The sequence below is a fragment of the Trichoplax adhaerens genome, genomic scaffold (assembly GCF_000150275.1).
Source record: "Trichoplax adhaerens TRIADscaffold_35 genomic scaffold, whole genome shotgun sequence".
In the NCBI taxonomy this organism is placed as follows: Eukaryota; Metazoa; Placozoa; class Uniplacotomia; order Trichoplacea; family Trichoplacidae; genus Trichoplax; species Trichoplax adhaerens.
The window spans coordinates 239,509-256,212 of record NW_002060975.1 but is presented as its reverse complement, the minus strand read 5'-3'; the positions used below and the strand labels follow the sequence as shown (position 1 = coordinate 256,212).

The 16,704-nt window shown below is 30.2% G+C and overlaps 1 protein-coding gene across 1 annotated transcript; it reads left to right on the top strand.

Moving 5' to 3' along the window:
- Nucleotides 1-14,949: 14,949 nt before the first annotated feature.
- TRIADDRAFT_62093 (uncharacterized protein) lies at nucleotides 14,950-15,774 on the top strand (the record flags this gene model as incomplete). Its single annotated transcript, XM_002118031.1, has 1 exon — nucleotides 14,950-15,774. The coding sequence occupies one exon, from the start codon at nucleotides 14,950-14,952 to the stop codon at nucleotides 15,772-15,774; it is 825 nt and encodes a 274-aa protein (XP_002118067.1).
- Nucleotides 15,775-16,704: the final 930 nt, after the last annotated feature.

The window sequence follows — 16,704 nt, the reverse complement described above, 5'->3', positions numbered from 1 at the left end:
TTACCTTAAAGGAGTACGATAAAACAGTACAATGTGCTTAATTTGTTTACAACAGTTTAATTACTATTTGTATACTATTGCTAAGAAATAGCTCTCATTTATGAGCATGCATATCCTAGATAGGTTAAGATATAATATTTGACTGAGGCAGCTTATTGCTGTAACTATTGTACAATCCCAGAGAGATCAGTAGCAATTCTTCTTTATAGCTCTAGCAGCGAATGCTCTGAATTTTGCAGTTTTGTATAAGCTAGACTGTAATTTGCGGTATACAAGTAGAAAGTTTGTATTCTAGATTAAATTCGAAGAATTACACGATTTTATTTCTTTCCCTGTAATGAATACCATGCTTACATTAATTTGATAATATGTGATTTTAAGCTGGTTTAAGGAATATAACTTTGATAAATAATACAATTTATTAGTGATAATAAGAAAGCTTAGCTAATATAAATGAAGATCATTGCATTAACTATTACAGCGTTTCAAAACAGTAAGAGACAGTCCTAAAATGATTAAGTTAAAGATAAGAAATACTGCCAATTGTAGTACGATTATAAATGGAAATAATTTCTTCCATATCAATGATCTATTAGTCTACAAGTAAGTTAAGTCTGATATTTTAAGCTAACTATAAAAATTTCATTTCGTGTTTGAAGGATAGGCTATTCCATGTATGCTACAATCAGGACATTTAAGAAGAAAGCCAGAATAAATTACTTGGCTGGTTCATTTTAGGCTGATACTATTAGTGAACGATATCGGATTAAGTAACTTTTCAACTTTCCATGGTGTGCAATAATTTGAAATTTATGGTGAAAATTTATGCGCCTATTGTACAATTACTAGCGTAGCATAATGTTTGGAGCATTATTAAATTTTAAAAACAAATTTTCCCTTTAAAATGTTTGGCTGACGATTTTAAAGACCGGATTAACACTCTGTCATACTATTCTATTCAAGCTATTCAGTCATTCTTTCAAGCTGTCAGTAAAATTTTATCAATATCTTCTTAAATATGATCAATGCCTCAAGTAGTGATAGTATCTCTTTACACACATTGACGCAAATTTATCAATATGCTGCTCTTGTTAGTGTCCCGATATTCGGGTTTGGGTTAATTATTAATTTATTCATACTTTGTATCTTCATCTTTGATAAGCGTTTTCGAAAGACAACTTATAGATTAATGTGTGTTTCCGTTGTATCCGATATTATATCGACAATCACATCGTTAGGGGTCTACTCTCAAATTTTTAGAGGTAATCTAGATTATGATGAAGGTAACTTCATGTGCCGAACAGTATTCTTTTTTCTATGGGCATCATTTGGAGTTTCCATGATGAATTTATGCTCAATTGGTATCGATCGATATTTTATTATCGTTAGGCCTTTATCGTCGTTTTATCGCAACTACAAGGTTTACGTACTTGTAGTAGGCGAAATTGCAATATGGATTATATCAGCAGCTAATAACGCTCCTATCTTCTACTATATCGGCGTTCATCATAACGATACAATACTCTGCGATGTTCCAAACATAACTAAGCCCGTAGCAATCTACTTGATATGTCATGCAGCTTTCTCGTATATTATCCCGACTACAGCAATATTAATCATCTACAGTCTTATTATCTCATTTCAGAAGTCATATCATCGACCGGGAGATAAAAATATAAATGAACAACAACTAGAACAAATTAAAAAGAAACGATTTATAAACATGCTAACATGGATATCGATATCTTATGTGATAATCAGTTGGCCATTTTTTGCAAGTACTATTGGCATGGCAGTTACTCAGCGATCAGCTTTCGTGGTTCGTGAAAATAATGTTGTTCAATTTTTGTTATTATTTTTTTCAATAATTACGACAACATCGATTGTTATACTGAATCCATTTATATATTTAAAGTTTGATGTAAATGTAAGGAGCAGATCTTTGGCACTCGTGCGAAACTTGTGTCCATTTCAGAATTTAAGAGGAAATCGTCGCTTCATTAGTGTGACTCCAACTGGAACTTCTAAGAGAAATTCTTCTAAGCTTTGACTAGAATATACTTGCAGACTATTGTGCCAAAGGATTAAAAATTCCACGTTATTATTACTACAACATCGATTGTTATTCTGAATCCATTTACATATTTAAAGTTTGATACAAATGTTCGGAGTAGATATTTGGCTGCTATTAGACGCTTAAATTCCTTATATAATCTCAGAAAAAAGCATCGTATAATTACTGTTGCTTAAAGTAGATCTTCCAAGGTGAATTCTTTCAAACTCTAAGCAATATGAAGTTTGCAAACAATAGTACTGTAGCATTCAAAATTCTTCGCAATTGTAACAGTCTCTATTGCTTCATGCTAGTAAATGATTGAAGTTAACATACCAATTTATATCCGACAAAAATGAAAAAATTTTATTACGCTATTGCGAGAAAAATAACGTCATACTTCTTTTGGAAAAAATAAATCGATGATGATTCACCTCTTGATGTCCACTTCTCCTATAAAAAGTGCACATGGTATGAAATATCGGTATATATCTTCATAGTTATCATTTTGTGAATAGTTGAAATTGATATAAAGGAAATTTCATTAATATTGATTGAATCATGAAATAATAAACCTGATTACACTTCTTTCGATTTGTTAAATTTATCTATTGCAATTATTATGAAGCTGTAAAACCTTTTTGCATAACATAAAATAGCTTCAATAGATGGATATAGGACAGACGTGAAATTTTTTTATGAAAGAAAATAACTTAAAACTGAAGCGTACGGTAATTAGAATAATTAAAATTTTGACTAGAAATTCTGCGCTACTGTATGTACTAGCTTCAAAAAAGTAAACTATGACTCTGTAATGTTAGTTTAATTAAGCTTAATTCAAATTTTTTATTCCTAATAACTTCATAATTGTCTATATGAATTATGAAGATGTAGCTGAGTAAATAGCTTTAAGATTGTAGTATAAATGCTTGCAATAGCAACCAATGTTATTTTGGGATTTTAGTAGAAATTTTGGTACTTTGTGATGGAATAAAATGTTAATCTGATCGCATTCTATATTATCTGAATTCTAAGTTATGGATTTTGGTTCACGCGCATTTTAGATCTTCTTTCACCAGTATCTTACGGTTCTCGATCGTGGACATAATTTAATTGAAATTAGTTTGGTAAATTTTATTATATGTAGGAAGTTTAAGATGTGATTTTCCTGAGGTTATGAGGGTGTAGTTAATTACGGTTGTAATAGTTCGAAATAATTTCTCAGAGTTTGCTTTAGTTCCTTTAGTGAGCAGATACAATCATGAAATATTAATTACGATTTGTAAATTATCTGAAAACCTCGCTAAGTTAGTGTCACAAAACAGCTTTGCAACAAGATAACGCAATATACGATCAATAAGTCAATTCCTTGAACCACGTATCAAGGAACGATATCTGCACTATCACAAAAACTTTTGCTCTACTAGCAGACTACACAAAGACTTAAACGCCTCGTATTTTACGTTAAACACTAAGTTGGAGAATTCTCTTTATTTCACGATATACTGCATTTATATACTACTCCTCAATAGTTCATGAGTCATAGTTAATACAATTAACATTAGAATCATTTACTGAATTAGATATTAATTTTAGCTACTGCTCCCTTAATGCAGACAACAGTATTTACGAACATAGACATGTAATGACTAATACAGAATAGTCAGATTACGATATGTCCTATCACGGAACATTTCCATGATAATTTACAGTCTATCATAAGTAAATTACAATCATAATGATTCGAATTGTAAGTAGATGATTTGCATTCCCTATTATAACTATTAATTTCAGTATGTGTATAAGTGTCACTGTCATAAAAAGTCAGTGCTATATTAAAACACAGTATATCCAAATTAGAAGTTAACTAAATAAGGATAGTCTAACAGAATTATCCTAACATAGTTATTTCTACTGTAATACAGTATTTAACACTGTAACAGTTAGCAACGACAGGAATTAAGAACTGAGCTATTAAATGCTGTACTTTGTATGTTATAGTGTCTCATCTCTCAGTGAATGCTTAACATCATTCAGTGAAATAACCTATCTAATCATCTGCCTTAATATTTTTAGACACACTGAATGTTGCAGTTGATTAAGGCTTATGGCTACCATAAGATAATATTACATTGCTACACTACGCGTAATTTGGAATTACAGCAGTAGCAAACCTTGCTTAAAGTAAATTACAGAGATAGTCTTTTAGTTACGAAGGATCACCTAAAAGCAACGGTGCAACCTAACAGCAGTAAGTAAAGACAGCTTACCGGTATATTTCTTTATTATTTGCCTTGGCTCGAATTAGTAATTATCAACGTGCACTGAAAACGGTCAGTTTTCATTGATAGCCTAGAGAATTTCACTGTATTTCAGAATAAAAGATGTTTACTGTAAAATAGTAGTAAAGCGAGAAAACAGTCAGCTATATTTATGATACTTTGAAATATTCGGACGTCGACATAGCGTAAAAATTGTTTCAATCAATTACTATTTATTTAGTCTTTTGTTATAAATTTTTAAATGTAACAGCGTATTCGACACATTATCTTTTGATTTTGTTTTTCCTATATTCTTAGATCTCAGTCTGCCTAATTCTATGTACTATTTAAAACGCACTACAGGGTATATATGCTACTTCTACTGTGTAGCAAAGTAGTAAAATTGTCATAAATTTGTCTTTAGAACAAAATAAGAAATCTAAGTATTCCTATCTGCTCCTGTTACAGCGCCATCGAAAGCCAACCGATTCGGAGAATCGATGATTACTCAGTCTACGAATACATTATTTACAGTAACGTGTAATAGAAAATCAACGACTGATCACTATACAAAATGCTCTCAACAAGATAATCTTTTTTTCTTACAATTAAAATGTGTCCTGAAAACTGAGATGCTATTTAGTCTACATATGACTATGATCTTTACGTAAACAACAAACAACGGGATAATCAAGACAATCACACTTTAAATACAGAACCCATTCAAGAATTCTATCATATAAACGGAATTGCAATAAACTTTTGCTTATTTCGACCTACTAAACGATTCATAAATACCAACATTACTCTTATTCTGAGAATCAACAAATTCTGAATACTAGATACTATTGCCATTGAGTAAAATAATAAATATCGCGTATAGTAAATTACGTAGGTATTGTAGTGCAGGCAGTTAACCAATTTACGTACCTTTGCCCGAAAATAGATAGTTGTACTATTCAGACTTTACCAATAACCTTTTTAATAAATTCATTTATAGTTGCATTATTACACACAATAACATTATAATATGTATAGCAGAAGGTGGGGCTATAATACTTCTGCTTTGATATAGCTGTAGCACGATAACCTATGATGCACTTTTAATTTTCAATATTTACTGTGATAATTACAATGATGATTAGTCTCTTGAATCCATATCTCTATACGTCAAGATCCATTTGAACGTTAGAAGATTGCTAGTTTACTTTACTTTGACGAATGATATCATATCAGTTTAAATATTAGAAGACTTTTAGTAATTTTTACGGAATAGCTTTTGCGAAGCTGTCGCAACAGAGATTCCATAAGATAGCTTATCTAGGAATATACAGTATTTATATTAATTTATCTATGACGTTATACATTGCTTTGATAGATAACTGCGTAGCTTTATAATATTATCTGTAAATCGATAATTAATGTTTATATAGATTTATTATAAATTGGCTACCTTTTTAAATAAAATTTGGGTTCATTTATGTTTCAGAGAGACCAAACTTGTGATACTATTTCTCCTAACGATAAGAGATCGTCAGTATTTAAAGTCGTACTTTGTGTAAATGTCAGGGAGGCAAAGCCTGACGGTAGAATTGTAGTGTGTAGTTTCTATAAAACTTTTAGCTTTCCTTATTACAAATTTCGATTTGTAACGGTAACCACCATGACCGTTTTTGCACTACTAATGAACAATATTTGAAAGTGATAACCATAATTTACCCTGATAATAACAACGATGATCACTGATATGAGCCCATTTTATATATATGAAAGTCCATTTGAACGTCAGAAGATTACTTTGCTTGACAAATGATACCATGTTAGTTTAAATATCAGAAGACTTTCAGTGAATTATGTGACCGCGATTGCTCATTAATGAACAACCTGTGAGTATGATAACTAAGCATAGAGAATATAAATATTGCATTTTATTTTTAGTGCTTTAAATCAAACTGCAATGGATTAAATGCAATAAATAGTTGTTATGTTCAGTTATTAGTATGTACTTTACTATTATATCCATAAACTACAACCGTAGAAGTTTTGGTTGGGTCAGAAGCAACAATGAGCTGTTCTATTCTCGATTTACCCATCGAAAGCATAAATAAATCTCCATTGATATTCAAAATATACTTTTATCCAAAATTTGATCCAACCCTCTACCGATACTGCAAAAAATAATTTCTCTCTACGTAGCTGTACTTCTTTAGTTCTTTCTACGATGAGTAGTTTAATGTTTTGCATAATTTAAATAGTGTTTTTTGTTTTTTTCAGTAATTATGTTATTATATTTAATTAAGTGAAAGATGACCAGGTCAAAAGAATCGCAACAAATGCTTCCCTATGCCTAGTTAATCCTAACAACGATATTTAATGAACTGCACCAGATACATTTTAAAGAGAGGTATTTAAAGCTAGGAAAAATTCAAATTATTTCATAATTTCATATTGCTCAATAAAATTAATTTATTTATTTTATTGTCTGATCATATTATTGATTCCGCTATTCATAACGGTCAATTAAGTATTGCAACCGATTTCAATATAAAATCAAATCTAAGAAAATAAAGTAAAGGCAAAAAACAGTCACGTAGCTTTAGAATTAATTGCAATTGTCATTACTTTAAAATAATGTGATCTGTCAGTTCAAAACTATAGTTAAAATAATTTCAAATTCTATTGTTGTACTATGTCTAAAAATGGAATGTATCCATGCTCAAGTACTTATATTTTGTATAAATAAATCTGTCTTATTTGGCTTTGATAATAGATCATTATAATTGTATGATCTTTTTTGAGAAGATCAGTAACAATTCAATTAATCCTTGAAAGTACTTATCTTTATGGACGTTAGAAATAATGAGCATCTTGCAGTTTAATTGTTCGATACCTGATTATAATTGACTGGCATACAAAGCGGAATCCTTTTCATAGACTAAATTTGTTAATTTTACTATGAAAAGATACGCATCCGTTTTTTTCTTTTATGCGTGCACAATTCGTTATTAGTAAAATATAAAGATACGGGATAGCCATTATACAGAGCAGAATTAACTACATATAGCCCTGAGTGATTTCAGCGAATTACAGTAGTAAATTTTTTTAAACGCATACGGGTAAAATATAGTAAAGCACCACTCATATTTAATATAGAATAGTCGCTGCGGCACTTAATAAAGCGATTATAGATGACGGCTGTCATGAGGTAAGCGATTGTAAAACCCATTTATTACATGCTTGGTAAGAAAGCTATAAAACTATTTGCTCCGAGTGCTATTAGTTGAAGGCGGAAATTAAATTTTGTGTTTCAATAAGATTAATAATTAACAAGTGTGTTAAATAATATGAAACATTTTCTTAATTTTGATAGTATAATTTGTTTTCTTTTTAGGTGACCAAGTATTCCATAAACATTTTAATAAAGGCATTTAAGAAGGAATACGACGAATTAAAAATTTGTAGATCCAATTTACTAGCTAGCAATGTTGGGATAAGTAACTTTAAAATCTCCATCATAGCGATATGATAGAAATCACGATGAAGAATTATTTACGAAGTGCACTTATATTATTATCCAATTACTAACTGTGTCACAAGTTGTGTTGCATCGTGTAAAGATTTTATAAAAATTAATTAGACTAATTAAAAATTGATTGATATAAATGAAGACTATTTCAGAAGTCTTTTCATAGTATGTTTTACTACAACATAATCTATTATTATTTCTAACTGTTAACAAAATTCTATTATAAATCCTCTCAAACATGATCAATGCCTCAAGTAGTGATAGTATCTCCTTACACACATTGACGCAAATTTATCAATATGCTGCTCTTGTTAGTATCCCGATATTCGGGTTTGGGTTAATTATTAATTTATTCATACTTTGTATCTTCATCTTTGATAAGCGTTTTCGAAAGACAACTTATAGATTAATGTGTGTTTCCGTTGTATCCGATATTATATCGACAATCACATCGTTAGGGGTCTACTCTCAAATTTTTAGAGGTAATCTAGATTATGATGAAGGTAACTTCATGTGCCGAACAGTATTCTTTTTTCTATGGGCATCATTTGGAGTTTCCATGATGAATTTATGCTTAATTGGTATCGATCGATATTTTATTATCGTTAGGCCTTTATCGTCGTTTTATCGCAACTACAAGGTTTACGTACTTGTAGTAGGCGAAATTGCAATATGGATTATATCAGCAGCTAATAACGCTCCTATTTTCTACTATATCGGCGTTCATCATAACGATACAATACTCTGCGATGTTCCAAACATAACTAAGCCCGTAGCAATCTACTTGATATGTCATGCAGCTTTCTCGTATATTGTCCCGACTACAGCAATATTAATCATCTACAGTCTTATTATCTCATTTCAGAAGTCATATCATCGACCGGGAGATAAAAATATAAATGAACAACAACTAGAACAAATTAAAAAGAAACGATTCATAAACATGCTAACATGGATATCGATATCTTATGTGATAATCAGTTGGCCATTTTTTGCAAGTACTATTGGCATGGCAGTTACTCAGCGATCAGCTTTCGTGGTTCGTGAAAATAATGTTGTTCAATTTTTGTTATTATTTTTTTCAATAATTACGACAACATCGATTGTTATACTGAATCCATTTATATATTTAAAGTTTGATGTAAATGTAAGGAGCAGATCTTTGGCACTCGTGCGAAACTTGTGTCCATTTCAGAATTTAAGAGGAAATCGTCGCTTCATTAGTGTGACTCCAACTGGAACTTCTAAGAGAAATTCTTCTAAGCTTTGACTAGAATATACTTGCAGACTATTGTGCCAAAGGATTAAAAATTCCACGTAATTAGAAAATTTATTTCATGACATTAAGCGATCAAGAAATTGGTATATCAATTTAAATCCAATCCGAATGAGAAGCTACAATTACACTACAATGAAACAGATGATGTCAAATCGGAAATATTAAGCATATAAAATAAAAATTGCCTTATGGCTGCTACCATTCCCGCAGATAATCTAAATTATGATCAACTCTAGAACATATTATCTTAGTTTTATCCTTATGAAATTAATCTTTAGTAGTAAATCAAGTTAATGGAAACAATTGCCAGCTTAAAGTTACTTTGCTGTGGCTGACTCTCCGGCAAGCGAAGAACCAAGAATACATCTGTAACATATTTGTCTTCATAACTTCTCGTCAGGAAATTAGTTAATGCAGATAGATATGTTTAAAGCAATTTTTGATTATATCATCCAGCTAACAGCAAAATAGGGATTCCATTTAAGTCATGCTATTATCTAAAAGTACTGGACAAGTTTAGTATAACTTCGTTTCCCAGTAATTAAAGCATCACGGATTTAAACGGTGAATTGGAATGATACTCTGGGTGTTAGCTCGAAAAAGATGAAAAGTGAGTTTAATGAAAATTAATTTTAGAATTCTCCTTTATACTAGCTCTACTCCTTGTAAAAGCAATTATTACCTATAGGAAGCGAATGCTTTTAAGTCATAGTAACGCAGGTAGGTAGAATGTAAACCTGATCGCTTCATCTCAGTTCTAATTTATGGATATTGTACTAGCTTAGTTCCAGTATGCACCCTATAGTTATGGATTATGGACAAACTTATTTGTAGTTGAATTTTAATGTAGCATTATTCGGGAATATCAAGTATTATTTTTTGGAGATTGTATAGGTAGTAGTTAAACTACTATATAGTACTGTAGAATAATAATTTCTTAGCTATGATATTACTGAAAGTCCTATTAAGTGCGTAAAAAGATAGCATAGTTCAATAATTCAGTGGAAAGAAACGGAAAATGGGATAAATAAAAGTAAAGAAGGAGATGAAGAATTTTAGCATTGCTAAACTACTGTAATAAAAAACATCTCTAACAGTTGCGGTATATTACAAAACTTACTAATCATTATTAGTGTATACCGACTTCATTAATAATCTTTACTAATGCTAAATCAATTATTATTTTGATTCTGTTTTTATGTATTAAGTTCGATTTAAGTATTAGAAAGGCGCTGACTATACTATAGCAGAGAATTCTACTTGATAAATTTAATGTTAAAAGACTGTCTGCAGCACTTGTAATTAACTGTATTATTAGACAAACTGTGAAAGTAATTGGCAAATATAGGAAAATCTGATAACTATATATTTGTGTAGATCTCTCTTACTTCACTTCACTTATATTTGATCAATTTACTAGAATTAGCAAAACACTATCTCGTCTCACAACAAGAATAGCCAATATAGATATAGCCTTCAAATTCAAAAGGTTTATTAAACCGCTATGTAAATTACATTCTGAAAGGTCCATCGCAAATTACTTCTCTTCCCTCATAAGAAGAGTCGAAAGTGGCTAAAATAAACCGGATAATCAGACCTAGCCAATTTTCAATCGATCTCAATTTTATACAAATCACATATCTAACAGTCTCTACTCTATTTCTAGTCATTCCTTACTTGAAAATCAGTCGAACCCAGAAACGATACCCGGCTAAGATAAACCTGATAATTATTCTGATACTTAGAACTGTAGAAGCATCATATACAGTAGATTATTATTACTTTCTAAAGTACTTAGGACTTATAACTAGAGTATTACTCAGCTAGTTCATACCGAAGAAATCTTAAAATTTACGCGGCGCTATAATTTGACAGTGTTTAAATTCAGGTAACTACTTTCAATCTAGCTCTACGAACCTATTAAATATTAGAGATCTTTGTCACTTGTTATTGTAACGTCTGCTTAGTAGTAATGTTTTCGATACGTTCTAGTCTCAGGTTTAATACCTAAGTTTTGTAGGCAAGCAACATTGACCCTAAATCTGATTTATCCTTCAAAATCGGTTATATAGTAAGTCTTCTTCTACTCCAATTTAATATGTTTATTCCAGCTAAAGTTATAAAATCAGAAAATCAAAACATCTTTGTAGTATTGTGCCAATGTCAACATTATAAATTTTAATGAGGCTTAAAAATTGAATAATTTGCACATTAGTAAAAATGAACATTATTGGTAATCGGATGATAAAATTCAGGTAGTAGATGAAGATTATAATTAATTAATTTTATAGCAATAGTAAAGTAGGGGATATTGTTGCCTGACATCTAAAGTAAAACAAATTCAAATAGATGATAGAGTCTACCTAATAGACTACAGGATATTAAAGTACAAGTGCCATTATTGTTACTGCTTCTCTTAAGACAGGACAATGTACGAGCAAATATTCTAGATTTTAATGTTTTTAGCTCAATTTTAAGAAATCAAGATTATATGATTCAGTCCTAGCGTAATCTTTTATTAATCTCAAATGATTTAAATATCTTTGCTTTTGCACTATAAGTAAATCAAAACGATTCTTTATTATATACGAGCTCTAGTAAATAGACTTCGGCCTTCAACATAGGTTCAAGTGTAATTGAAGAGTAAAAATAATACTACCAAATTGCGTTAAAGCATCTCCTAAAATGCATTTTCAAGATCTAAAATTAAAATTAGCTAAGCTAGAATCTTAAAAAGCTTTCAATTCGATTAGAAAGATGTTAACTAAATATTTTATTAAATATTACTGTAGTTTTAACAAGTGCAAGTATAATGCTATTGATCACTCAGATTATTCTAACGTAAGCAACATTTTAAGACGGCATCATACTCGTATACTTGCATTACCAAAATATATTACGAAATTAATTTTTGATATTCTTATACAAAAGTAATATTATCCTTGCTAGCATTTTATGTTCAATATGATAACATAGTGTTACTTCTATTTGCTAATAATAAATAGATAGGGAATAATATTCTATCCGTTCATTGTATATGCTATTTCTGTACTAACGGTTCAGTGTTGTCAACGAACACAAAAATTAATTAATCCGATATCCAGCTAGAAATTGATTACTTGTAACCGTAACTAAGTATAAGCTTACGTCAGCTGATACGCATGCTTATTATACCTATAATTATGTACGTTAAACCTATTGGTCGTGATACTTTGCTTAAGATTTTGAGTAGAATACTGCAGTACGCTATTGCCTATAGTAAAAATATCAATGCAACCTTCGAAAAGTCAATTTCCAATATTAAATTTCTCTTTTTGCTACTTGAATAAGATTTTAAAATTGTGCCAAGATGGATATGCTATCATAATGTTTATCCTCAGTGAAGCTATATACAGTGAAATAATTTAGCGTACTTGGAACATTGATGGCGTCGTTACTAGAATGCTAGCAAAATTCTACCATATGATTAACTTTAGGAGGACTTTTCTAAAAGTATAGTTTTCATTAAGCCGCTGCAGGCTAAGATATTACAATATCGTAACACATACTTTAATATTTGACATAATTTTGATGTTGTCCTATTGATAGATAACTGATTAATTTTAAGTAATCATTAGCATTGCCCCGAAAACTAGCTTAAGATAAAAATGATATCATAAAGAATAGATAAAGTGATACCTTTGATGGTAAAATTCGTACTACTATTTATTTTAATAGATGCTCACGCTACGTTTAGCAGTTTTTTTATAGGGATGAATATATTGGGCTTGTAGATATTGGTATATTACAAATTAATTTGGTATCATGAACAATTCACCTTAAGGATTTCATTAGAAATAACAGTTAACAGAGATTGTATGATATCGAATTTTACTCGATCTTGCAATTAAATTGCAAGACATGATTTTTTGCTTAAAATAATACTGTAATTAATTGTATATATGTCGTGTTCAGCCCACCACAAGGAAACCTGGGTCTTTGAATCTGTACGAATACTAAGGCTACAACAGCCAAGTATGCCCCAACGGGCTAAGTGTAGACTAGACTTAATATTGTTATCGAACCCAGTTTATGTGATAAAGTATAGTTTTACTAAAATAGTAGCTCTTACTTTATATTTTGGAGACACTTTAAGACAACCGCGTTTCGATATCAGCTTAATAATCAATGGGAATAACTACGCCATAAGACCATATTAAATTAACACCAAATACAGTGTATACAAGGATAAATTTGATTTAATGCAGATATTGAATTATTGCCACTGTTATTCGACATTTTAATCTTAGTATTAGCAATGTGTTTTTGGCTACTGGTAAGCCTAGCCAATCTTAATTTAAGTAATTGACTTGTTTGAATATATTTTAAAGGTGCACTTTTATGGTTAGAATAGAATTTATATATCAATTCATAACCATTATTACAATTATTATTTTCCTACTAATTTATTGAATTGATTAATTAGAATTAAGTCATATTTGGAATAATTCATTAGCAACCATTAAATAGCTGAAAGACTTTTTACATCAAATAGAGTTAAAAATATAGATTAAAAATATAAATAATAAAAAATACCTTTAGAATTGTTTTCGACTATATTTACATTAAAGTAACATGATGAAACAGTTTCAATCTGAATTACGTATTTCAAACAATTTCAATTGGCTTTTTTCCTATTGTTATTAAGAAATGACATTTATTTATACATGTATATTTCAGGTATAACGCATGTTATTTGATTGAGACAATAGGCCGTTAAAATCCACGCTAGAATGTTGGAGAGATCTTTTCCAATTTGATCACCCGATGATATGATCCACTTTATAGATGGTAGGAAAATTAGACCCTCCAAATGGTGCACTTCAACTTGTCCGATTTTGGCGATATTCGAGTAGCAAAATTTTCTCTTTTAAAATATTAGGTAATTATATCATGAAATATTATCATCTTTCATTTATAAAGAAACAGTTATAATTATTTTAGTAAGGCCTAAGTCTATAAGTTAGTGATATGTAACTTGAAAATGTAACAACTTAATAGCTGTACTCGTAATTAGGCGCACAAACATCAGTTAAATTATAAAACTATTACCTTTAAAGTTCTATTGATAGGGTGAGTTAAAAAGTTATATAGGAAACGGATAGAGCAAATTGCCAAACAATCCTTCGATTACTAGTTACGCTAACTTCCTACTTCTCTATTATTTCAAATGAGTTGAAACTGAAAATTTCTGACCTAATTTATCAGTATTAATCATTTTAAAATTATTGAATGATAGATTTCCAATTAATTATTTCATTCATTCAAGAAAAATACAGCAAGTACAAACGTTCACTTTAATCAACGGTTAGACTTATTTGTTATCGTAGCTAGCAGAAACAACCTATAGACAGGCAGAAATGATTTAAATGTTAAGATAAAAATTTACTTTGTGAAAAGCGGTTACTAACTATTAATTAATTCTAATTTAGAGATAAATTTCTATTTAATTGCCTCCTTAACTTTGATCGGCCATGATAAAGAATAAATCAACATTCTGTGGCCCTACGCTTTGATTCATGATGGTTCTAGTTTTCGTTCTGGTTATCGGTAAAAACATTCAACACTGATATATGATTTGAATATGAGTAATACCTCAAGAAATGATAACTTTAAATATAATTTATCAGCACAAATATATCAATATGCTGCTGTAGTTGGTATTCCAATCTTTATATTTGGATTAATCATCAACTTGTTTATCCTTTATCTATTTCTGTTCGATAAACATTTTCGGAAGACGACATATAAATTAATGTGCATTTCGGTTATATCTGATATTGTATCGACAATGGCATCATTAGCTGGTTATATTCAAATCGCTAATCGAAATCTGGATTATAATGGAGGTGCATTCATGTGTCGTATGGTATTATTTTTTCTATTTGCATCATTTGGAGTTTCCATGATGAATTTATGCTTAATTGGTATCGATCGCTATTTTATCATTATTAAGCCACTATCATTATTTTATCGCAATTATAAGATTTATGTGCTTGTATTAGGCGAAATAGCAATATGGATTAGTGCTGTAGCTACTAATGCTCCCATCTTAGATTATGTTTCCGTTCACCATAGTGATAATTTACTCTGTGATATCCCAAATATTACTACATCAGTTTCAGTCTACTTAGTAGCTCATGCCACTATATCATTTATTATCCCAACTATATTAATATTATTAATCTATGGTCGTATTATATCCTTTCAAAAATCATATCAACGACCTGGAGAAAGTATTAAAAAGCAAATTGTAGCTGAACAAATTAAAAAGAAGCGATTTATGAAAATGTTAACTTGGATATCCGTGTCCTACGTGATGATTAGTTGGCCATTCTTTGCTACAATTTTCGGCATGGCGGTTACTCAGCAATCAACGTTGATGATTCGTGACAGTAATATTGTCCACTTTTTATTTTCATTTTTTAGTGTGACAATAACAACATCAATTGTTATTCTCAATCCGTTTATATATTTAAAGTTTGATTTAAATGTGAGGAACAGATCATTGGCTCTAATTAGAAAATTACAACCCTTTCACAATTACAGCAGAAAACATCGTTTAGTTCATGTCACTTCTGCCGAACCTACCAATTTGTTTTCTACCAGACTCTGATTTTCAAATATATACTCGTACAAATTCTTGATAAAGTCGAGATATAATACTAATTCTACTTAATTATAGTCAAAATTACGCCTAGATGTGTGCGAGGTACGCTACACGAATATATCAATCTACGTTTGGTATTGTTGATACAGAGTATGACGCATTTATGAAAAGAATGAAGTAAATTTAGGAAAAATTATTGAAATCTTAATAGTTGCTCTATAACTTATATGTAAGTAAATTCGGAAGAATAACTATGCATGATCATATTTATAAGGCTAACTTACAATGGAAATTATTTTGTCGCTAAACAATTAAATAAGTAGAAATTGTCTCATACCAGATTTACTGCCGTACCGAATTTTGCTAGGATTTGATAAATATTACGAAAATAATATCATCTCAGGACATCAATTTACAGTAATCAAGACTGATAAGAATATTTAATTAACCAATTACACTTTTTTCTCTAAATTAACACCATATATACAACAGGATGATACGTACACCACTATGCTTATGTATCTACCTAATCGTTTTTGTTAGTAGTCAATAAATAATCAAAGCTGTATATGGATACTAGATTTTACTGATTGCTATACCTAACATAGTTGAGTTACTTTACTAAAATGTTATTGTGTGATATTTTAAAAAAGTATTAATTGCCAATATTAGTGATTGTTGTTTGTTAATAATAGCCAATTATATAAGTTGGTACATGGTCTGTCTAAATTGATGTACTGTATCCGTGAAGATTCCCAACCCCTTATTGTGTTGCATATTAAGGAAGTAAATTAAGCGTATAATAAGTGGGTAGATTCGTATGGTAGGATATATTAATTATCCATCGGAGGAATAGTGCTCTGTGAAATATTCAAGTGCGATTGTCATCAGCCCTGTCGTCGTAAAGAAATTGAGCTAAATACGCATTTATGAGCT